We start from the raw sequence: 25,687 nt of genomic DNA, 5'->3' as shown, positions 1-25,687 counted from the left end.
TGAGTTAATTATACGAGTTTATAAAGCATCATATTTTCATTACAGTGGATCGGAAAGTAAAAAAGTACATTGACGACCTGATGACTCACAAAGGTGTGATAGCCAGCGAGGCAGATTTTCCTCATTAGCAGTAGTGTGGTGCCGAGCGAATAGGTCCATGTAAATAAATGAAACAATGCGTGAAATAGCCTGTAATCTAGCATTATATAGAGTATAGATTTCGTGCTTAAAATGATTATCTAGCTTAGTCGGTAGGCATATTCTCAATTTAAGTAACTGACAAACCATTGAAGCAGCGGCAACCAACGGCAACATGTGATAGTTGCCTATCTTGTTGAACAAGAGACAACTTTGTTGACGTCCGGTAAGACGCCAAAGTGTATGGAAATAAAACTTCAGAGATTATTCTTACCCATCTTTTCATCTGTAGCGAAGAGTCGAATATTCATTGTTGATGGGTTTGTTCCTTTCCTTGGAATTACAAAATAGTTTCAAGATAGTGTCATCAAGCGCGCAGCAATGTCACCCTTAGATAACCGCATAAAGCAGATGAAGCAGGAAAGTTTCAGTTAATACCTTGATAAGATAGTAGCAATTGCCACTATATAAAATTAGTATGAATAAAATTTCGGCATTCAGGCTAAAAACTTTGTTAAAGCTATTTCCAGTAGTTATTCTTGTTTATTCATCCGAATCAAATTTGATGCCACGATAAAATAACATAACAGCATAAAATTGATATACCTTCAACAAATCTGAGAATTATAGGTATGCATGCAATAAACGAAACATGGCGTGTAAAATTCTAAAACAAAACTTATGACTTAAACTCAATCGTAGGCATTTATCGCTGCTGTTCGAATGACGCTCTCTGTGTAGAATGAACACAAACGCAGATGAATATCAATTATCACCACCCTTCAACGACTGGTAGTACTCGGAAAGAATTTTCCACGCCTTTGGTTCCATAAATCCATTCGGAGGGTCCTGACCGGAGCGCGCAAGAGCTCTCATTCGAGTTCCGGAAATAAAGTCGAAGTCACTTTTCCTGCTTGGATCAAAGAATGCCATTTTCGACTCGGTTTTATCGTACGCGGCAACGCGGAATGGAAGAATCTGCAAAAGGCAACCCTGATGGAATAGTATTCAAGTTGGAGAATGATTATATCTTACCTCGATGCTGTCCAATCCAGGGGCCATTTTTAGCACGCGGGCACCATGCGTTCCATCGTACAGGTTACCGTCCGGATACATTTGCTTATCAGGATGTGGCATTCCGGCTGGATCGCGACCCACAATGTAGTAGTTGGCTCCAGCGTTCATTCCTAAAAACAATGGAGTCATTATAATTATTTTTACGCGGATTTCTCTAGCGGAGACAAAATGACTCCAAGCAAAAGATCACTTGCTAGCAATGCCAATTAGCATCGCAAAATACCGGTAGTCCAGAGAGGATCTGAGATATGTGTCTTTAAGTGCCGTTAGTTGTTCCTCTATAGTGAAAGTATGTTTTTTTTGTTAAAATTTTAGACCACTTGGTGGCCAAAAGGTTCGATAGTTTTCGAGAGTTGTAAGTTGGACAATTTTTAATGTGTTCACGGTACTAAAACTCTTAGTGGGAATTCCTAAGCAGTGCGGAGTAAATTTTCAAAATCAAACTCCCAAACACTCACCACTTTTTATTAAACGTTTTTTGTTTTCTTTAACAATTAATAATGTTGATTTGCAGGTCAAATCTTTTATTTGGTTTTTAAAGTTTGCGTCGTTTTTATGCAGATATCGAGATATACGTGGATTTCAGAATTTTTAGATTTCGGTCACTGTAGTTATTTTCGATCGATTTTACAAAATTTGACAAAGATTAGTTATTAGTTTGATGCCAGAAACAATAACACTAAAAACACACGTTTTGCCCTAGAGCTCAAACTAAAGAAAAAAATGAAAGATTATTGCTTGTTAACCATTCATGTGAATTTTTGTGCCCCTAGCAAAGATAACTTTTTCAGAAATTTAAATGAATTTTCCCGTAAGCCAACGTAGAAGCGACAAACCCGGCGAGCAATTACTCTGCGGATTTTTGACACACCAAAATTCACAGAAATAGTTAAAGAGCTTTGATCATCTTAAGGCAATTTTTTTTCGCTTATGTCGACCAGTGTTATTGTTTGTTTGAAAAATCCCAATATTGTACAGTAAGGTCGCTTTTTACGCGGTTTTTTTTACGCGGATTGCTTTCCTCCATTACATAAAAACGGTACAAGATATCGACCTCATTTCAATCACGTTTTCCGTTTTAGGCCACGAGTGATCATGTATCAGTTTTCAAAAAAATTCACATTTTTTGGTGTAAATACTCAAAATTTAAAATATTGCATTTTGGTCTCTAGATTGGCCACTATCGTATTCAAACGAGATTTGAACGTTTTAAAACGGTTTTCTTTGTTATATTTGCAACTCAAAAAAGTCGTTTTTTACGCGGGCCCATACAAATTTGGAACGCATCCCCCGCGTAAAAAGCGACCTTAGTGTATATATTTTGAGGTCATCAATAATAGAGATACTCAGAGAAAGAGAGTATTGCTAATCAATACTTCACAGCTAAGGGGAGACAACTGGGTATAGATTTGCAACCACTTTGGGAACCACTCGCTGATTGGTTGAAATTGAAAACCCCGAGTGCGTTAAAATTTATTATCAGGCTTGCTGGCAGTGTTGCTGAACAACATTGTTCGTTGTTTTGATTTATGTTTTTTAATGATGTCACCTGTTATAACAAAAACAATATCGCACGCAAGCCTGGGGGGCTTATGCGGTCTCGATCAACTAGATTAGTTGAGAGAATTCGTTCTCGATATTGTTTTTTGGCACATTTTGCATGTGTAGGATAAGTACAACGATACACCGTGCCCCAGTGCTGAGTCGAGAAAATTTCCAGCTCGAAAAGATCCTCGACCTGATCGGGAATCGAACCCGATGTCAAAACCGTGTGGGAGAGCTAGCCGACCGACATCGCTAACCACAGAGCCACGGGGACCACAACACCTGTTATAATCTACAATAATTTCAAGTAAACATTAAAAATAAAGTACAAATATGGGCGTAGTAAGAGATCCGACTTGGATCATCAGTAATATCAATTACCAAGATCCAAAAGTGCGCAAGGAGTTATTACGGTTTTGCGTGAAGCATAAGAACAGCATAACGCTGCTCAATGTCGGGAGTAAATAGTGTAGTGTGAGCTTATTTCTACTTTTGAATTCGTTCTGGATTAAGTTTGGAACATATGTACCTGTTGAGGCATATTGCTTGTGCGGAAAGTACAATTCAGATGGGTCAATGAATGAATCATAAACAATGGTGAATGACACGTTCGATTTTAAGTACATTAAAGATACAGATTCTCCGGTAACCCTCAAACGGTAAAACTATCGACTGCAGGAGTAATTGTGCAAAATGGTGATAAATAGCATTAAAAACATAGAGTATTTTCCGAGTGAATGGCATCACTTACGAAAAATACACACTGAAAGAAATCGGCACGACATTATAAAGTGTTTTGCACTTGAATTTGCCCTACTGGTCAAAACATATAGAATTCATATGCAAAACACTTTAGGATTATTCATCGTGCAACACCTCATTTTCAAAAGGAAAACACTTTCAATTCTGGTGTTTTGACATATAGACATAAAGTGTTTGGATTTTGAATCTCAAATGAATGTTTACCGAGCTTTGAATGATTTTTATTCGATTTTAAAATGAAAACAGTTTTACATGGATATGATTGCATATAATATTTTTTATTTATAATATTAAAATTTCACTATAAAAAATCATCACCAAATATAAATTATCCTTTTCTGTTGGAGAAGCCTGTAAAGCAAACAAAGATTTAAATTAGTTTAATTTAAATAATTGATGTTTTAGTAAACAAATACTTGCCTCTAGCGTAAAGATGTTTTCATCAAAATCTCTGTGATTTTGTGCTGGAAGGACGAAATAAGATTAGAATTCGATTCTTTTACGTGACATAAATCACTTACCTTCCAAAAATTCACAGATGTAGTCTGGAAAATCCTCAAACTTCTGAGCCGTATGACACTCGTTGATTTTTCATCTGTCGCCATTTTTCTACTTTTCAGCCCAAACGGCACATCATTTGACATATAAAAACAAAACAAATCAACTGAAAGTGTTTCGCACATGATAATCACTGTAATGAAACAGTGGGGCAGATTCAAGTGCAATTCACTTGAAAGAGATGTTGGAATCATACGTAAATGAAAGTGTTCCGCACATGATAATCACTGTGATGAAACAGTGGGGCAGATTCAAGTGCAATTCACCTGAAAGGGATGTTGGAATCATACGTAAGTGGAGTACGGCTCATGGATGTAAGTTGATGTGTGCGACAACTTGAAACAAAAGTGAAAAATGATTGAATTCGATGAAAGAAATTCTACAAATAACAATGCAGAGTCATTTTCATATCCAATTGATGAAACACTTGGATGGAGCGTGCCCAGTTTTTTTAGTGCAACAGGGATCATCGAGATTGATGAGGAAGAAGAGTAAGAAGCCAGGCGTCGCCCCTTAGCTTCACAGGTAGATTTACCATGGTTGCCATTGTGCCAGATAAATTTGTATTATGTCAGCTTCCTGATTGTGCACCAGGCAAAATTTGAAATCTTTCAGATATTTGACAATAATCCAGTCTTCGTTGATTTTTAGTTAATGTTAATAATTTGATTGAAAGATGGAACGGAATGAAATCCAAAAAATCAAGAAATTCGCAAGTTATGAGCCATGCGTCTCAAAACAGTCGGCGTTTGACGGACAAATTAAACCGTTCAGAAACGCACGCTTATTTCTAATGTACTGACTTCTGCCAGCACGCCGCAGTAACATATATAAATCAGTTCATTTACCTCACATGCACATACTTGTTTGTCGCGGTAATTATCAGTATTTTGTTACGTTTCTTCTTTCTACTTATTCATAATGAAACTTAACAAAATAATAAAAGGTTGAGCAGTAATGCACTATTTTTTTAGCATACAACTCTAATGAATGCAGATAATTCTATTGCTTGGGCATTAATTTACGAAAACAAGTGTCGTACACGTGAAATTATCTATATAGAATAAACATTCAACGATCATGTTTATTATGTGATTAAAATGTATGTCAATGGGTTTAATGCATTCGAATAGAGTAAGTGCAAATATAAGGCATTATCAGGTATGGCTTTATGATGAACTGCCACATGGGAGGGGGAAGATGTCTGTATAGAACAACCTTGAATGCACAGTCAATATCCAAATCCCCGAGACGCCACTGTCATAATCTGAACACTAAAAATAGACCAATTTGATGTGCTGAAAATAAAGCTTGTTCGCGCAAAACTTCTTTTTTAATCAATTATATGGTTTGCTGTTAGAATTTATTGAATATCTGATGTTTATGGTTTGATTATTATTATATAAAAACTACTGACATTCGAATTTTTCCCTATTTCACCTTTTTTTTAACTGTAGCCAAGGTATATTTTCGGGTTTTTTATTTATCTCTGACAATTTGATTTTTATTATTTATCCTTTGCCTAATCATTCTTTTAGGAATTGCTTTTATTTAACTTTTCGTTAACATTTTTAAACGAAATGATATAATTGTTACTTTCAAATTTAATTTTTTAGATGTCCTTTAAAATTTTCAAAAATCACTTTGCTCTTCTATTCAATATTCATCGCGATCATTTTTTAAAATATAGATCCCATTAAACGGTATAGCCTGTCTGTAGAACGACCCATACATTGTTTCCCTGGCAATCATCATTCATCGATAACAACTGTCACGAATGATGATATCGCGAACCACCCGGGGCAGTACCACACGCGCGTTTGTTTTGATCACCCATTCACAATAGTCCGGCGGTTATCTCTAATATTTATTACGGGGGTTTGCTTATCTGCACCTAATAATGAATCGACAGAAAACTGCAATATGGTCTAAGAATTTTGTACTTTTAGGAAAGTCTTTTAATCGTGACAGTGTATTTTTTCGCGAATCACTACAGCAACACGAAGCCACAGTATTACGTAATATATAAACTTAGCAAAGAGAACTCACTTGCTTTGGCATGCCACTGCACCTCCGTAGGACCAGCATACATCATGGGCGAAGGGAAAATCGCCAAAACCGTATGCTCGCGCTTCAAAACACCAGAATCTAAAACGGCCCGGTGCTGGGCCATCCTCACTGGCAGCGGGACATCGTCATCTTTAGTCCAGCCACCAAGCGGATGCAACAATAGCACCGGATTTTTGTACCCCCGCTCTAATAACTGTCGTCGGCAGTCACTCATCAGCAAAGCGTGTCCATTGTGAATAGGGTTCCGCAACTGGAAGGCGAAAATTGCATCGGCTTTAACCTCCTGAAATTTCCTACGCAGTTCATTGGGTGTCAAACGATAGCTATCTAATCCATCATTCCAGTAAATGCGCTTCAAAACTTCCACATCACCACCAACCAAATACTGACCAGATTCCATTATCATTTTAATGTAAGGATGGTTCTCGTGACTGGTGCCAAACTGTCTCGCACATCTCTCCTCTTTCCGTTGATAGTAAAACTCTGGTTTTCTCATAACCGCCACCAAGCGGCCCTCGTACGATAGAGACAGTGCACTAACTCCATCTAGTTTGTTTTTATCATCCTCGCTGATTGATAATACTATTGGAATGGACTGATTTTCACGAATCGTTTCGTCCTCATTCAACATGCAGTTGAAATGCAGTGTCTGTAAATACTCTTTCTCACGCATGAATCCCTTGAGTGGATATGCCCAGCCTTCGGCCAACACTTGTAGCCACTGCAACTCAACCGTCGTTATCGAGAGTGATGGAAGTGTTTTCGCTTCCGCTTCAACAGAGGCTACCAATTCATCCGGGACGAACAACTCTGGAATCGGTTCATCGTCTTTTATGAACTTTGGTATAATATTCTCATCTTCTAGTAGCTTTATCACTTTGTAAGTCGATTGTCGGACAGTGACCTCTTCGGTAGAAACAGCCAAGTCGGGATTTTCTGGTGCTTCATATGCCTGTGTCACGCCGGTAAATCCCTGAATGACTCCTTGGCGGGCTTTTTTGTACAAACCTTTCACATCACGCGACTCACATACCTCCAACGGAGTATCTACATAAATTTCAAAAAATTTCAAATCCGCATCTTTATGGATTTTTCGGGCCATTTCCCGATCTTCAGCGAACGGTGAAACGAAACTGCATATCGACACTACACCGCTATCAGCAAACAATTTCGCTACTTCGGCTACTCGCCGAATATTTTCCTCGCGGTCGACTTGCGAAAATCCGAGATTTTTATTCAATCCCGTCCGTATGTTGTCACCATCTAGACCGTACGCTGGGATGCCTTTGGACACGAGGTAAGCTTCCAGCTCGAAAGCGATAGACGTCTTGCCGGCACCGCTTAATCCCGTCAGCCACACGGTACACCCACGAAATCCACGGCATAGGCCCAAATTTTGACCGCGGACCTCGCGGGTAACGTTATGCTTTTGCTCAGTGACATTTGTTGCAACTTGCAGGCACTGTCGAGGAAAACAAAACATGTGAAGAGATTAAAAAGCGGTAAAAATATGGAGATTTCGGTTGGAATCGATCCGAATTATATCTGTAGAGTTTGTGGATTTGCTTCAAATATTCATAATGAAGTTTATTTATGGTGACTTAGAGAATCGCAAAAAAGGAAGATTTCTTATCGTTTTTAGTAAGTTTTTGAAATGGCGAAAAAAAATCATTAGATCAAGGTACCATCTAATCATTTTTTCACTAAATCTGTAAGGGGCCATCCACATACCACGTGGACAGCTTTGGGGGGGGGGGGGGGGGTGGCTAATGTCCACGGTCCATACATTTTTTTTAGAATTTATATGGGCAGTTGTCCACGGAGGGGGAGGGGGGTCAAAATCGTTAAAAATCTGTTCACGTGGTATGTGGAAGGCCCCTAATAAAGTTCATATAGAAACCAACATTTCTTGCAATCATTATACACTTTCATTTGACTAATATTCATTGTAATGGTGAAAATTCGAATAAATCTAAAATCTTTCGTTTTAATAAAAAGAATAGAATAGAATAAAGAGTATGTTTAATTTTAAATAATGATGTGTAAAAAAAACTGGTACCAGTCAATCAGTTTATCGCAAAACTACAAATATACGGCTCGACTCAAGGCGGTTAATAAATTATTCGAACCATAAAGACTTCATTGATTGAAAATAACCTAAAACACACAACAACTCGACATCTACATGACAAATAATATTGACAGTAATTAGGCCAACTTTTTTTTTTCAACGAGTTCCATTGAAAACCAAGTTTAATTTTGAAAAACTGTGCAAAGTTGCAGCTAAATTGGAAATAATCACTCCGGATTAATGCGCGAAGTTATGTAGAATGGCTCAGTTTGCTCTATGATTTCATCCACTAAGTGTTATAAGATTAGAAGTACGCATTTAAAAGTAAAAAAGTGTCAACGTGTGTACAAATATCAAGGTAATAAATGACCAATCATAATAAGCCTGCTGGAAAGAAGAAAGGTCTAAGAAGATCAAGCAAAAGAGGCTGATTTATATCAACTTGGAAAGGTTCGAAATGACCTTTTTTCAAATGTAATAGAAGTTTTCTATAGTTATTATTACATAGTAATAATAAAAGAAAACTATTTCTCCAACTTCATGTTTTGTTTAAATTTTAAATTAATATAAGGGATGTTCCACTGATTTGCATTGATTAGTTACTGTTTAACGAAAGGATGAGACATGAGACAAAACTGTCGGACTTAGGATTGGGCGATCTTCAGGGAAAGATCGATCTTGAGAATCGATTCATTCAAACGGTCCTTGGATCGATCCACCCAAAAGATCGGTGCCGCGGAATCGATCTCAACTGGATCGATCTTTTATAGCACTTTTTTGCGTCGCTGTGAAATTCATACTAACTGATTGGAACTAAAGTTTATAATGTTATAGCACCGTCCGTGATTATAATGCACAGGAGATAGAATAGATTGTTTTATCAAGCTCGAAAGGTTGTTGAAGAAATATACCTAAAAGTTTACATCATTTGAAAACTTTGGTTATGTGTTTGTTAGCGTGTCGGAACATCATTCAAAATACATTGCAGAATCATACGTCAAAATATCACACTTTTTCTCTATTGTGTGTGGAATGTGATACAGGATAGCAATGATTATGAGATGGTCGGTGTGCGACCAGTCCGAACCAAGCCCCATTTTTTTTCGAAAATTAAGTCACTGACGAGGCGGGTAAAATGTTGTATTAGGGATCGCAAGTGAAACTTGGCTGCTGACAACTGAGTCGAACAGTTTCGCAGGCGAGCTATTTGTCCAAAACCCAGCCGACTCGCCATCTGTAATACCAAAATTGGTCAGGCGAGTAACTCGCCGCTCGCCTCGTTTTCTGTGATACGCCAGTACAGTCGAATTTCGCTCGTTGGGTTATGTTTAGTTGAGTTACGTTTAAGTCGGGCTCCCGCTCGTTGGACTATAGCCCAACTGAATCGAAGCCAAACATCATTTCTGATAACGTTGATTTTCGTTTGAGGGGTTTGTGGATGCATTTTAACGCAGAAAGTAGAATTTATTCAAATAAAAACAAATGAAGCTGAGTATAAATGTAAACAAACAATATTTTAATCAATTGTTAGAAAAACAATATAAGTTTTCTGGCGTAATAATGCAACGTAGAGCTATGCGTATTTTTTAAAAGTATTTGAGAACACGTTATTATTGAGCACTCATTTTTGGCTTCAAATGTGTGATGTGTGGCTTTAATGAGCCAATTTCGAATTTGGCCCTATGCTGCACTTTTCGAATTTCTTTGCAAATTTGACCTATTGCATGGCATCAAACGAAGCTTTATTAATATGGAAAACATTGAAGAAAATCCAAAAAAAGTAGGAGAGAAATTAGTACAAGCAATATCATTCTCAACGAATGGTTTTGAACTTTTGCGGTTTGTCAACCAACTCAACGGTTTTATAAAACTTTTCTGCGTTCCCAGTTGTAGTCCTAACAACAAGAAACAATCGGCGTGCTCTTAGATCGATTTGCAACTTTGACAGCTCAGCCCGACGACTGAAAGTTTTTCACTAGATGAGCTGCGGGTTCAGTGCAACTAGCGAAATTCGACTGTATAACAAAAATTTCCTAGAACTTTGAGCGCCGATTACTCGAAATAATATTTTTGGAGCTTGGTTCGATTTGAATGCACGCCGATCATATCATATTTGCTAGTTCGTCACCAGCTGCATTTTTTTGCAGGAATGGAATGGACTATAAGGAGGCATAATAATGTCATAATCGCACGCAACCATTCAAAACCCGATAAAACAACGAAACACGATCACTGACAATGACTCAAAATTGGATCTAAAAAAATCGAAAAGATCAAATCGAAAAGTAAACGATCTTTTCGATTTTTGCAGGGCTGATCGGAAGATCGGAGCGGAAAAGATCGATTCTCCTTAGATCGATCCAAGATCGACCAATCCTAGTCGGACTATAGAAAGAAAAAAAAATATTTGAAGAAAGGCTTGATTGTACAGCGGCATTCAAAACAGGTTTTTCGCAGTATGATATAATCAACGCATAAACAGTGTCCTCAAGTGAACAAGCCTAGTGTTTTGTTATGAATGAAAACAGTTCTCGAGAGCCTAGCCATAGTTTGATGGAGCTTTTAATAACTTGACCTAATTGTTGCTCAAAAAATTACAAAATTAGTGTTAGAGTAATAATTTTTGTTCAAGCTTTTAAAACCAAACAGTAACATTGGTTAGTGTCCACGTTGTTACCAACATAATATGATATTACATAAGCGCCTTCCGCAAGCATACCTCATCCGTGTCACCCTTGCAGTTCTTATGCTTACTACAGCGCATTTTTACCGCATGTTGGTTTCCATTATTATCGTAGTTGGGATTGTTCAATACGACATTGTTGTTCGTGTTAGCAAACTTTCTTCGTTTTACGAACATTGTGATCACTGAAATTTGTCCGTAATCCACGTGTACAGAAAGATCGTAATTATTTTAACACTTAACCGAGCAGAGGCACTCGAAAAGTCAATAAACGGTTAACCACGGAGCACTCGCTGGAAAACAAATAACACTCCACACCGAACTACAACTCTCACTTTTATCACAAACTTCCGCTTGTTCGCAAAGCAGATTGCAAATCAGCAGGAAAAAAACCCACTTGATCGCTGTGATTTACATCGACTGGCTTCCGCAATTTGTCGCGAAAGTTCAAGCTTGATCCTCACGCACCAAAACACATGACCGTCTTTATACAGATTTTGAATATTATCTTTCGCGGAGCCCAAATATACCACACAAAAAATGAGCCAAGCAAAGCGCGTGGCACATCACAATATTGACGCTGCTGAAGCACACTTTCTAAATGAAGCCTTCGCAACGACTGCATGAGTATCGCTGCTGGAAGATGCTTTTAATCGCAACCGCAACGAGCGACTCGGACGCACAACGGCATAACTACACAACGCTCGTGTTAAACGGTATACGGCCTGGTTTCGGTATTTTCCGCCCAAAGCCTTCTGACACACGTGAGTCAATTTGTGGGACTATTAGTGCTCTATTCAGACCATTCTAATCAGTATCAGATGTGTAGTACACACTTAATAAAAAAAAAATTTTCGGTAATATTTTTTACAACAATCCATCGGTAATGTGTAATAATACCGGTATTCCGGTAAAACAGCATTAGATTAACGAGTGTTCTGTAATATCTGCAAGTTTTACCATAATTTCGTTAATTTTTACCGAAATATTTGCATAATTTTACATTCACGGAAATCTGTATAACTTTTTACCGAACAATCTGTGAAACTGTCAAATCTTAAATGTGGCGGCCATTTTTCTCATACGTGCAACCGTACAAGACGCGAATGTATCAATAGAAAATATTATATTAGTTAGTTTGGTTTTAATTGCTGTCGAGTGTGAACACAATATGGAAAGCGTTTATGATGAGCTGCGAAAACAAGATGTACGAGTCGTTGACATTTTTCGTAAGTTATTTATTTGATTTCGTTCGATTTTAGGTGGTACCGGTAGGGTCATTCATAACCTGCTTTTTCTGCCACGCAAAAGTTCCGGGTTACATCTCTGGTTTACACCGACATGTCAACCAACACATTGCAAATAATGATTTTGATTCGTCGAACTTATTTTTTGATTGCACTTACCAATGTTGTAATTCACGCTATGGAAGCTTTTACACACTCAAAAGGCATATTCTCGAAAAACATCCGTTGCCCGGTCCAAATACCGATAGCCCACCCCAGAGCCAACCTGTGTTTGAGCTGCCTCTCAATGAACAAATTGAAATCACTACAGACCCGGAAAAAAATTATGAGATTAGTTCAATCGATGAAATTCGTAAATTAATAAACCTTGGGATTTGTCGTATGGCATCCGATGTTGGTTTGCCACAGACCAAAATCTCCGAGTTCACCAATTTATGCCAATCCATTGTTGACAACGTTGCCGATTATCTCAGACAAAAAACATCAGACTATTTAAGGTCCAAGCAGCAACCCATTTCTTCAAATGACCTAGATGAACTACGTAATATCTTTAAAGTTGATGGACTTTTTGATGAAGTAGACACTGCTGCAAAACAGTTAAAATATCTGAACAAAATTACAGGATCGATGCCAGTTCCAAGAGAACTGCTTCTAAGTCGACGAGAGGACACAAGACACGTCAATTCCCTACCGAAAAGAGTACTAGTAAACGACATTCGTACATCAGTATTATAGATACACTAAAGTTAATTTTCAGAGACCCTAGCACTCGTGCTCTTTTAGATGAAACTACTGAATTACAATCGAACACCCCGAACACCCCATACTGTTCTTTCAGATCGGGAGAAACTTTCAAACGAAACGAATACTTCCGACAATATCCTAACTCTATACGACTGAGCCTTTATCAAGATGACGTGGAACTGGGAAATGCTTTAAGCTCACGAGCCGGAATAAACAAGGTTTCGAATTTTTCATTCAAAATTCAGAACTTCCCGGAAAAATGGAATTCTTCGCCGCGTACCGTGTTTCCTTTGATGTTTTGTGCGTCCATTGACGTAAAGAAACATGGATATCAAAAAATACTTACCCCCCTAGTCAATGATCTGAAAGAACTGGAGAAAGGAATTACCGTATATTTTGGGACAGAGAGGTTCATTCTAAGAGCCGTAGTCACAATGTTTTGTGGAGACACTTTGGCCACCCACGATGTATTCGACTTGCTCGGACCAGGGGCCAACTTTTTTTGTCGAGTTTGTCAAATTTCTAGGGAACAGTTCCATAGAAATCCATTTGAAGACTATCCTTTACGCACTAGAAGCTAGTACGGAGATCGATTAATTTCTATACAGCAAGGAACTGTAACATCGAGAGACTGTGGGCTCAAATCATCTGGATGCATCTTGAATGATTTGCAGCATTATCATATCACTGAAAACAACGCTCTCGACAGCATGCATGACTTGGCGGAAGGTGTGGTACCTGTTACCATTCAGTTAGTGTTAGCGCACTACTGCAGACAAAAAGACTTGAAAATTACAGTTGGGTTTATTAATAGACGCTTAAACTCTTTTGCTTACGGTTATACAGATCGCTGTAATAAGCCATCCGCAAACTTTACGGAAGAAATGATGCAACATCCAACAAAAAACAAACTGCGGCAAACTTCAGCACAGTCTTTGTGTCTGCTCCGAGCTTTCCCTTTTCTTTTTGGCCATTTGGTTCCAGAAAAATGTGAACTTATGCGCATGATAGGATATCTAATTAACATTGTACGAATTATAATGTCACCAGTAGTTTCAGCGAACTTACTGTGTCGTTTAGACGAACACATACATTACTTTCAAACAGCATTTTTCGAAAAATTTGACCGCCGGATGAATAAATTACATCATTTGCAGCACTATGTAATGTGCATCCGGAAAAGCGGTTCAATGAAGCAATTTAATTGTCTCCAGTTCGAACAAGCGAATAAATTTGCAAAAAACCAATCTGCCACCTGTAGGAATTTCAAAAACATCTGTTATAGTTTAGCTAAGCGACAGTGTTTCACAATGGTAGTTAATATAATGAACCTCCCGTTCAGTGATAAAATAACGTATAAATCCGGAAAACTTATACCACGAGCCGACTGCCTCAGCGAACGCTTTCTAAATCACGATGTTGAAGTCGTTTTTGTACCAAAAATTGTAATAATAAACGGGATAGAGTTCCGCTGTAATATCGTTGTTTCCTACAAAAATGAAAGCTTGGACGGAAATAATTCACTGTATGCTACATATGGAATAATACGTGAAATAATATCTTTAGATTCAGAAATCTTCCTGCTGATTCGAGTCTGTAACACAACAAATTACGATGAATTTCTGGATGCCTACGAAGTAGAAATTTCACAAACAGATAATTTTTTGCCGATTGGAAAGTGCTATATGCATACTACATTTTCCTTCTGGTCGCCACACGGTAGCTCCAAAAAATACATTTCTCGTCGGTTTTATAACCGAGATTACTAAATGAGATGAAGTATTTAAAAAAGTATTATTATTGTTGTAATCATGGTGGTTTTGTGTGTATTAATTCCAATATTTGTTTTCAGGGAGTGAGGAGATTGACGATTTGGACACGTTTATTTCTTGAAGCAATCGGATTTTATTAGATTAAAACTAAATACTAAAATGATAAAGCTCGTCGAAAAACTACAGGCTGAATTTAGTGGTGCAGAAGTATGGATAGATGAAGAAGTATTCGATGAGCCTGATGGAATCTCAATTATGAACCATGTCAGTGTCGAAGCTGTTAACCAATCAGATACAACTGTCCATAATAACCCTTACAATGGATTGTGTTTTGAAGAGGTTAGTTTTGTACAACTATACTTTTTTTCCTACAGCAGACTACAAAACACAGCACATAATTGACCGGATTAGACTTTATGAAAAAACTATTTTTTTTTACAGTCTTTCGGAAATTCACAGTTGTATCAAAATTGGAAAGTAATATTTAGCAGTGATTTCACTTATACATTGTATTTGGTAGTTTGCACTCATATCTACAGATTAATCGCCAGTTTCACATGAATACAATCGCAAAAAAATAGTTTCCATACTGGTAACGTTTTAGAAAAGCTGCAAAACGCCGATCTTTTGTCAACATAGGTTTTTATATGCGGCCTCATTTGACGTCAAAACTAAATCGGTGCTGTTCACTATTCAAATATACGAATCACTACAGTTGTTCCGCACCAACAAACAAAAATCACTCGGCAGCTGATTATCTACATCAAATAAACGATAACAGCAGCGGCACTATCGGTCAAGTAAACTGAGTGAATTCCAGTAAATTCCAGTTAGAATCCTTCACCTCACCTAAAACTTGTAGATGTAATAGGATGCTATCAGCAATCCACGAAAATGACAAGTGCATAAAGCACATCGAACTCAACTAGAGATGCCAGTAGTTTTTATTGCAGTCGTCACTAAAAAAAAATCTGCAAAACTATTTACTAACGAATACATGTATTACCGTTCCAGCTCAAAATCGAAAAAACGACTTTTATGTACAATGCGCATATACAGCGCACTATAGATGCGACATTATGCGCATTGTGCATAAGGTTAAAAATTCGAAAGTTGTGCGTCGTTGTTTCGATTTTCAACTGGAACAATAAATTTATTGCAGTACTTCGCACGAGTTTTGCGCTTGAGGCCTAAACACAATGGATACGTTTGCGTTGCTGTGACGTTAATTCGACAGAAAATGTATGGGCTAACTGTCGAATTGCCGCAAACGCAGCCGCAACGTATCCATTGTGTTTAGGCCCTAAGGCTTGCTAAACGACAACAAATGAGTCGAACCTGGAGAATGACTTTGTCAAATACATTAGCTATATGATTAGACATAATATGGGTTATTTAACGATCTAGCACATTTGTTTAATTATTCTGAGTGGACTGGTTATGGCTTATTCACTTCTGTTAGACCAGACTTCAAGCGAAACTGGTTTAAATGTTAGTAAAAGCTTTATTCTAAGTCTAAATCTATGTTCTAATATTTTGAGTTCCATTGGTTCTAACCTTGTTTTGTTTTTCAGTGCATTAACATTGATCGAGTCTTGGAGAGGACAGAAGACGGAAAATCGATAATGGAAAATCTTAAAGCAAACAAGCAGCCCGCAGAATCTATTACCAAAAAAATTTCTTACATACTGTGTGATTGTCTAAAATACATTTATGGATGGTATGTACCTTATAAATGTAATGCAGTAAAAGTTTTGAAAACCTAATAATAATTTTTTAGCCGGCCCAGCAATTTTTACAAGAACCAAATTGCACTATCACTCGTAAGATCTTATCCTATTTCAGCAGCAAAGGGATCCGACGTACCACAGGTAACTTATATTTTCGGTTTTGTTTTTCTTCAATGTAATACAGCATTTACAGGCCCTTTGGTTTCACGCTCATGCCAGGGGAGTTAATCGGCATGCAGGCCGTATCCATTATCGAATGGAATATTTAGCCAGGAAATCTGAACAACGTGTTGTTAAACGTCGCCGAATCAACGAAACGCCTGCGATATCGCCGGTCACGAAGGCGATAGATACTGAAGATTTTTTATCTCCAGAGGAATTAAATACAAGTGTAAGTTGTTAAGCAATATAATATCACTAACAAAGTTCTATATTAGATCATTTATAAATTTGATTCCAATTGTGAGAAGTGTAAATACTCTTAAAGTACATCCAGATTGGATGGCACCGATGGCACGCAGCGGATTTTGACAAGTCACGTATTGCCACCCGTTCATCTGAGCAAGGCGAATTAAACCCGGTGGGCTACTGTCGACGTAATTAAATGGTAGTCAGTCTACACACCAGAGAGGCGACATAGAACTCACCGTTATGTCAACTGTCACCAAAACGAATAACGGCAATGCAAAATCATATAGCTCGCCCGTTTGGATGTTGACAGTCGCCTTAATGGTGAGTGTATTGGCGCCTCTGGTGTATAGGCTGACTAATTGATGGTTAGTGATTTCGTTTACTTTGGGATACGAGTTTGTTTGTCGCATCTGATATGAACGCGGCCTTTGGAGCTATCTCTATCATCGGCTTTTGATACATCTGCCTGTACTTTATACATTATATCGGAACATTTAAATCTGCATCAATTTTTTTATTGACATACATTGACCGCAATCGTTCAATAATTACAGGTGGACGAATTGAAGTTTATCACACCCAACGCACAATCAAGAAACAGAATCGTCGAAGTATGGAATAAAACAGTTTCACATCTACTGTGCATGTTAACAGAAGATACAGATCAATACGTTAATTATTTTCCAGTGCTGTCTGCATTTAACGGTTTACTTGTAAGTTCTTTTAACCCTTTATAAGGTAGTGGTAACTATATTTCCACCAGCGAAAAACAAAATTTCTGCTGAACCAAGAATATTGTTTACTAATTTTTGATTAACTAAGGATTTCTAAGGTTATATTGCAACACTTCAAGTTTTCTGAAACTGCTTAGCGCAGTTTTCACGGCCTTATAAAGGGTTAAGTAAACACTAAACTCGAATTTATTGTTTTTTTTTCTAGATATCAATGGATTTCAAATATTTACAACCATCAGCTAAGCAGTTTACCGATAGATGGGATGATATGGAACCTAAAATTTTGCGAACACATAGGGAAGTCTGTAAAGAACTGAGAAATGGTATTTGATTGTAATAACATAAACAAATAGCTATTAGATTTCATGTCCACGCGAAGAAATGTGATTCAGATAGGAGAGGAAGGTTTTAAGTTGACCAATAATTATTTAAAATAGTTAACAGGCATCTATTCAAAAACAATCCTGCATAAGATTTCTGTTCCAATTTATTTTATATTAGTGTCAATCTTTCAAGCATCCGAACTAAGTTTAGCGCTTATTTTAACCAATTCAAGACATTAATCCGTATGCAAATCTTATTGGAGAAGCAGTATAAATTCTTTTATCCATACCTACGTCTATTGGCGTGCAATGTATGATCTAAGTAATACATTGTTGGATCTTGTACTGAATTTGCAAATATTCCCCTCGAAGAATCGTCTATTTTTATAATTATTTAGTAACATTACTTCTTCAAGCTTGTCTTTAATATCTCCTTTTCAGTTCTAGTTGTCATAAATTCCTATGAGTATTGTTATCATGCTGAAATGTTCAATTTACCCCCAGATTTTGTTCGAGCTCTTTCAATAGTACGGCTGAAGAATCCGTCACGAGGATCGAAAATGTACAGAAGCAATGATACTGCGAGAAAAAATCCACTTTATGGAATAGTAGAATGGGTCGAGGTAAAACTTTGTTAAAATGCTAAAAGTTCTAACTATAGTGTTTTCTTTAAAGATTTCAGATGAACCTTCACATGAATTCGACGTACCAATTATTATAGCTCGAGGAATAATTCTGCCGGACACGGATGATTGCACTATTCACTGGAGAGGCATATCGATTCCCGTTGGTGATTTGAAATCTGCGTTCGAAGTACTACTTCAATTGACAGCTGTTTTCAAAATAGATCCCTAACCAGCAGACAAACTATTTTTTAAATTTTTGTTTGGAGCAGTGTTTAACATTGAAACACTTAGTACAACGGGTATAAAATTTGTGCAAGGGTTAAAATAACGAATTGCCAGGAAAATTTGTTATCATAACTGTTAAATCGTATTTTTAAGCAGGCATCGTTTAAGCAGGTTATACCTTAGATAAAAAGAGCGTGGGAGAAACTTTATATAAAACTGTAACTCTGTTTACCAGCTGAATATCCGAAATCCGTTGTTTCTTCGAATCAATAAAATAATATTTTTTATCAATTCGAAGAAAAAAAAACATTTTACATCAATCCGGTATTGCGGTCGGTATTTTTTCTTTTTTTCTTTAACATTTTTACAGTTTCTTCCGGTAAAATTAACAGGCTGTTCGGCTTGAAACATTACCAAAAAAACTGTGAAAATTACCGACTTGGCGGTAGGTAGTTTCACAAGCTGTTCGGTAATTTTCGGAAACACCGAAAATTTCACCGAACGTTCAGCTGTTGAGATTCCGGTAAAATTTTACCGAATCCGGTGTTTTTTTTTTAAAGTGTGTAGGGTAAATGTTCAGTTCGTAATTTTACATCAACTATCGTTGTGTTTGATATGCCTTTACTGCTTCCAAATGCTGGCTAGAATATCTAGCGCAAAAACATGTATTTATCTACCTATATTTAAAAAAAAATCAGTTACTAATAACATATTTAAAGTTTTGTGGATTACGTGAAATTAAAGCTCATCTAATCGGACCGAAATAGGATTTAGGGTGTGGGAATACTTCGTGAGTCCCCACCTGGCAGGAAGTCGCGCTTCAGCGGCAGCTGTCATTTTTTTTCAGGATTTGCATCAGAGCGAAGCAAAAAAACCTGCCGAAGTAGTCCCGCCAAGGAAATGCTTTTCCCTATCATTCACTGTACATTTGACAGAGTATAACAGCCAACATTTGAAAGAGTAGGTATAACGAAAACGTCAAACCTTATACAAAAACTTCAATGTCGGTCGGATTGTATTCATTATTTTGCTGTTTGCGCTTCTTAAGTAGACACAGTTGATCTAGTTATTATCCAAAAAAGTGATGTAATCTAAGAAAAAAGCAAAAACATCAGATTTGACGTTTCTATGTTATAACTCATAGCACATTCCTTCGAGTCCCACACCCTATCAAGTCCCAAAACGGTTTAATTGAAAAACTTACAAAACCTACAACGTCAATTTCCGATCAGTCAGCAAAAATCCCGCCTATGTATTTATGTTCTATTTTGATATTTTACAGACGATTTACAGAGAAGATTGGTAAGGTGCTTCGAGCCAAAGTGAGATGCTAGAAAAGCAGCAACTTAAGCTTTTTTTCATCAAATGAAACTGGATACTTTTTTTTTAACTGTCATAATTACAAATTGCAATTTTGCGTACGTGTCCTACACAAATTACGTAGCGCAAGGGGGGCGGTGCGGAATTTGCGTTACTTAAGGCCCAAACACAAGGGATACGTAGCGGCAATTTGATCAAAATAACGTCAACGCAACGCAAACGTATCCATTGTGTTTGGGCCTTTATTGTTGCATATACTGCCGTTCCAGGCATATTTGTCCCAGTGTGTATAAGGTTTGTGTAGAACATGGGACAATTACGCTTGGAACGGCAGTATAGATTAGGGGGGAATGACAGTAAAAACTCTTTCACCCTCTATTTCTTTCTTTCTCTTCCTCTCTTTCTCTTTCTCTTCCTCTCTTTCTCTTTCTTCCTTCCTCTTTCTCTCTCACTCTTCCTCTCTCTCTCTCTTTCTTTCTCTTTGTCTCTCTTTCTCTTCGTCTCTCTTTATCTTTGTCTCTCTTTCTCTTTGTCTCTCTTTATCTTTGTCTCTCTTTCTCTTTGTCTCTCTTTCTCTTTGTCTCTTTCTCTTTGTCTCTCTTTCTCTTTGTCTCTCTTTCTCTTTTCTCTTTGTTTCTTTCTTTTTGTCTCTCTTTCTCTTTGTCTCTCTTTCTCTTTGTCTCTCTTTCTCTTTGTCTCTCTCTCTCTTTTCCTTTCTCTCTCTTTCTCTTTCTCTCTTTCTCTCCCTATTTCCCTTCTCTCTCTTTTCTTCTCTTTTTTCTCATTTTCTTTCCTCCTCTCTCGCTCTATTGCTCTTCCGCTTTCTTTTCCTCCTTTCCTTTCGCGCTCTCTCCCTCTCTTCATCTTTCGCTCTCTCTCCTTTCCTATCTCTATGCTAGACTATCAAGTCAGTCGCTGTACAGTCTCTCCAAGTTCGGGAGAATGTCAGTGGAATCGTAACGTCGGATATTTCAGATATTAAACGAAACATTTGAAATAGAAGCCGTTCAATTTTATAAAGCACTGGCGACCTTTATGTCATCGACGCATAAACAAACAATCATTTTGTAGTTGGCAGCGCAGCAGTTTATTTTTGACCTACACAAATACATAAACGATCCGTTGAACTTGTACATTGCAGTATTGCTGACCAAGGAGGTAGAAACGGATACAAAGTTGTGAAGGTCCAAACACAATGCATACGAAGCGACTGCGTTTGCGGCAATATGACAGTTGGCCCATACATTTTCTGTCAAATTTACCTCAACGCAGCGCAAACGTAGCAAACGTAGCCATTGTGTTCGGCCTTGAGAGTGTCAGAAAGAACAAGAACGAGCTGTCAATTTGGACCACGTGAAAAAAGCATCTTTTAGTAATAAGTATTGTTATAACCGAAAAGTATCGGGGTGCTTTGAAAAATATTCAACGCAAACATTTGTTGTATTCATCGTGGTTTTATAATATATTTGGTTTATTTTCACGTATAATGAACCACAAAAGTAATGAAATGTTGCAAGTAACAATGAATTTCTTGAAAAAAACTCAATTTTAAAACTCGCGCTATCTGAATTTACAGCTTAGACCAGATTTCATTTTAAATACAAAAATCTCTAAATCAACCTTTCTTTCATGTAACATCGATTTTTCAGTTGCACGGGCAACATCATCAGTGATTTTTTGAAAGAATGATTGCAATTTTCGTGACCGTGAACTTATCCGGAAAATACTCATTATGATAAAATCCATGCACGCAATGAAATTAAACATATATTTAGAAACATAATATCTCCGCACTGTGGTGCTCGCTACTACTTTTGAAAGTTTACCGATTTGGATTAAAGCAAGGTGGAAGTGCGTTGAACCCATAAATGGCCGACTTCGAGCCAACACGTGGTCGACTTCGAATTTTCAAATGCTTACCACTCAGTAATAGTTGATACGTCACTTGTGAAAACATATCATCGGTGCTTATAACGGGAGTCCCTTCACGGTGAAATCAGAGTGAAGTGAGTGAAGTCATCCCATCTGCCGTGGAATCTTGGTTATTATGAGAGTCATATCAGTGAAGTGAGAACGGAAAAAGCGACGTTTCGCGTGGAATTATTTCACGACCATTTTGAACGGTGGAATGATTCCACGAAGATGCCATAAGTCTTAAAATTGATTGATTTGTGATCTAATGGTAAATATTGGAACTATTCTTTAGTAACGAAGCGAACAGAATTTGATCCGTGCCTTAAAGCGGTCAAATTTTCATTTTTTTTTATGCCGAATGTCTTAGAAATGCAGAACACGTCAAGATCTAAAAAAACGGGAAAAACGACTTTCTGGGACTTGGACATTTTTGAGCTGGGAAACAATCTCATTTCACTTGTTCTATTCTCAATTTCACTTCACTGTCAATCTCACTCTACGGAGGTGATTTTTGTCACCTCACTTGAGGTGGAATCGGGAATAGGTCTAAAAAAGTGAAGTGAGCGTGAGAGTGAAATATATTTCACCGTGAAGTGACTCCCGTAATAAGCACCATCATGTTTGTTATGACGACGAAAACATAAGAAAGTGTTTTCGTAGATAACGCATTAATTATTCCCGAGTCTAGTGGCACTGAAAATTTGTAGCCGACCACGTGGTGGCTTCTACACACTACCACCTTGAAGCATTTCCGTTGTTGAAACGTGTAAGGGGTCATCCACAAATTATGCAAGGGTTTAGAGGGAGAGGAGGGGTATCCAAATTCCCTACGAATGCTTACGAGGACTCGAGAAAATCTTACGTAAGATTGAAAAATTTAAAATATAAACAAAAACCTACAAAACTAAATAAAATAAAATTACTTGAATTATTTCTCGCAGAGATCTCAACAGTTAAATCTTGGGTAAGCGTGAATGTACCTTAGCTGAATGATTGAGTACTTTACTTTGTATACTTAATTTTCAGTTTTATTAACTTTATGCCTTGTTCAGACTACGCCGCACCTGATATCGTCAAATGATATCGGATATCACTTTGGGTGTTCACACTGCAGTGTGACTAATTTTTCACTATATAAACTAATTTTTCACTGTAATGGCCGCCATTGTGGCAATTTTTGGAATTTTCAAAAACGGCTACGTAACAATTAAGATAATATATTGTAATATGTTGAAAAAACTTCAGCCAGATCGGTCCACTACAAGCTGAAAAAACATATCACCAGTTAGGTAAGGTACTAATGTAGAGAGAGCAACCACGTCCCAGCTGCCAACAGCGTAATGCTCACTATATTTGCATCCACGACAAACAAAATACATCTTCAAATTATTATCTGCTATATAAATTATTATTATTAATTATCTTCTTAATCAATATATCTTAATAATATTTTACCCAAACACTTCACTTTACTCTTCACATCCGAAAAAAAAATCACGAAAGTTAATTTATATTCGATCTACCAGAGTGAGGTTCACTCATAAACCGGAACAAAAGAACCTTCACCGAGTCTTCGAATAAAAAATTGAAAATTTCCGAGCAAAACTAATGTTATAGAAGGCATATGCGTGTACATGCCCTTCTAAACATACATATTGTTGTTAGTTTTGGTAATTTTAGAAACATTGGCAATTTTCAATACCCCCCACCCCCATGTAACGCAATTTTACCAGGGGACTCTTGTGGCTGTCAAACTCCATACATTTTCCATCTACCACTCATTGATTCTGGTACCAGCGTTTCTGGTACCCACTTTTTGGTTGGTTTGCCCTAAAACAAGTGAAATAGAGTAAACGTCCCATTTTGTCGGTAGACTTATTTCGAGTAAATGTCGTTTTAGATGCGAAAAAACAAGAGCTCAACATTTATTTTCAGTACAATGAATGATGATGAATGATCCCTAATCTGGCGTAGGAAGCACTAAACACAGGTTTCACGTGAGACTTCCATATAAAAATTCAAAATTCTTTCCCGCAGAAAAAATATCTACAACTACTCGAAAAAAATGCGCTCGCAGTGGCACATACATGTTTTTTGAGCAAATAAAAGGAGACTCAGACGAAATTCCGCTGATATGTAAAAAACAGCAAATATGTATCTGCAAATTAATAGAAATTTGCATACGGACTCTGGATACCTGCGTTTTGCAGATAAATTTGCTCATCTGGTATCCCTGATTCACGTGCCTATCTTCCGTCATTTGCGTTTATTTACGTCTGCAATGAAACATTGGAACTATAACACGTCTCATGGCTTCCGGATTCCTTGAATTCTCCAATTGACTTTTTCATAGTAAAATCTGAAAATGTCAACAGATTGGATGCAATATATTATTATTTCATTTATTAAAATATATCTCATGACTATATCTCCCGCATATCTCTTGCTTTTATTCAAAGTATCTAGGGACTTCATGGCGTTATCTTAACGTATTAGCGAGCTGTAAATATCACAATTCGAGGTTAACTTGGATAGACTAAGAGGCTTTGAACACGTGATAGTTTTTGTTATCTGTCGCGTGAAGTAAACAGACATTTATGAATCGAGTTTGTCTTATACAATGCGCTTTAAAGTTTCATGATTTAATGCGTTACCAACATCACAGCCACTGGCACCCGAAAAAAGTCAGCTGTCAGCCGAAAGCGGAAATTATTTCGCCAATAGAACCTCTTCTTAAACTAGGTTTTCATCTCTTACAAAATGATCGAGCATTTTTTGCAAGACGTCTGTGTTTACCTGCGCACAGAAGCATGAACAAATCAAACAACAACGCTTATTGCAGTCCATGGTGTACAGTACGTATTGGCTGCAACCCTGGCGAAATCAGATAACCGAACAGCATTGAATGGCTAGTCCGAAAAATATTTAATTATCATTATCACATTAAGCTCGAATCAAAATAAAAAAATTAAAATTATATTTTATTAATATCACCTCAAATATGTTGATGTCATAATCGACAAGACGAAGCACAATGCTTATTAAAATATAAGCAGTTAATCAATCTTTTTGTTATTTTTTTACATTTGCAATAACACAAAAAAAATAAGTTAAAAAACTATTATTAAAATATTTGTTTTAATATGAAAGCAATTAAATCTGTAAGATAGCGTATATGCAAGCTCTGCCACATTATATACTTTTTCATTCTGATACGTGCTAATTCTTTCACCCATCGCAAAAAGTAAAATGAACCCTATTAGCTATAAAAGGCCGAATCGAGCCACGTAGAATGCATAGAAAATAATTGCATCTGTTTTTACCTCGTTAGCATATTCTTGTAAATCAGTAGCACTGTCGCACAGAAATATTTATTAAATGCGAATAAACACATTGCCGAAGAGAAAACAATATTTCACGATTTACATTTACAAATAACAAAATTTACCGTCTTCTGTTTTTTGACTTCCTTTCCAGTTTCACTCATGCTATCTCAAATCTAATTAACTTCAACTTACACTAACCAAAAGCACTATCTTCTTGTTTATAGATTTCGTATACCTTATGTCAAAACGATTGTATCTATTCCAGTTTAAATCACTGGCATAGCGTCAACCTACGTGGCTTAAATAGTTTTAATTTCGCAAAGATTCAGGCAGTTAATGTTCACTTTTGTACTACAGACCGGGACAAGTGCACAAGAAGAGCTGAAACATATGTAAACAATGCTTCCCCAT

The 25,687-nt window shown here is 37.2% G+C and overlaps 3 protein-coding genes across 6 annotated transcripts in view; 2 read left to right on the top strand and 1 right to left on the bottom strand.

The window, feature by feature from the left end:
* LOC129733251 (uncharacterized) overlaps positions 1-661 on the top strand; it is a 16,701-nt gene extending 16,040 nt beyond the window's left edge. The window contains exon 5 of the mRNA XM_055694946.1: positions 46-661. Within this exon, the coding sequence (XP_055550921.1) occupies positions 46-128 (83 nt within the window). The 3' untranslated portion in view covers positions 129-661. The remainder of the gene's footprint in view (positions 1-45) is intronic.
* On the bottom strand, positions 662-25,687 carry LOC129733252 (bifunctional 3'-phosphoadenosine 5'-phosphosulfate synthase). Of its 2 annotated transcripts, none has more exons than XM_055694949.1 (4): positions 25,399-25,687; positions 6,130-7,612; positions 1,174-1,325; positions 662-1,116 (listed from the first exon to the last, which is right to left on the bottom strand). In XM_055694949.1, the coding sequence occupies exons 1-4, from the start codon at positions 25,435-25,437 to the stop codon at positions 904-906; spliced, it is 1,887 nt and encodes a 628-aa protein (XP_055550924.1). In that variant the 5' UTR covers positions 25,438-25,687; the 3' UTR covers positions 662-903. The 2 variants fall into 2 exon arrangements, with proteins under 2 accessions (XP_055550924.1, XP_055550922.1); XM_055694947.1 differs by lacking the exon at positions 25,399-25,687 and adding an exon at positions 10,941-11,528.
* LOC129733254 (uncharacterized) lies at positions 10,567-18,926 on the top strand. 3 transcript variants are annotated; one of them, XM_055694954.1, is made up of 9 exons: positions 10,567-10,878; positions 14,748-15,006; positions 16,242-16,387; positions 16,448-16,538; positions 16,591-16,788; positions 17,363-17,521; positions 17,748-17,865; positions 18,370-18,488; positions 18,541-18,926. In XM_055694954.1, the coding sequence occupies exons 2-9, from the start codon at positions 14,827-14,829 to the stop codon at positions 18,718-18,720; spliced, it is 1,191 nt and encodes a 396-aa protein (XP_055550929.1). In that variant the 5' UTR covers positions 10,567-10,878; positions 14,748-14,826; the 3' UTR covers positions 18,721-18,926. The 3 variants fall into 3 exon arrangements, with proteins under 3 accessions (XP_055550929.1, XP_055550928.1, XP_055550930.1); XM_055694953.1 differs by lacking the exon at positions 10,567-10,878 and adding an exon at positions 14,381-14,686; XM_055694955.1 differs by lacking the exons at positions 10,567-10,878; positions 14,748-15,006 and adding an exon at positions 16,067-16,158.

This window comes from Wyeomyia smithii, chromosome 3 (assembly GCF_029784165.1).
Source record: "Wyeomyia smithii strain HCP4-BCI-WySm-NY-G18 chromosome 3, ASM2978416v1, whole genome shotgun sequence".
Lineage (NCBI taxonomy): Eukaryota > Metazoa > Arthropoda > Insecta > Diptera > Culicidae > Wyeomyia > Wyeomyia smithii.
Note: the sequence above shows the minus strand (reverse complement) of the source record. Positions and strands in the feature narration are given on the sequence as shown.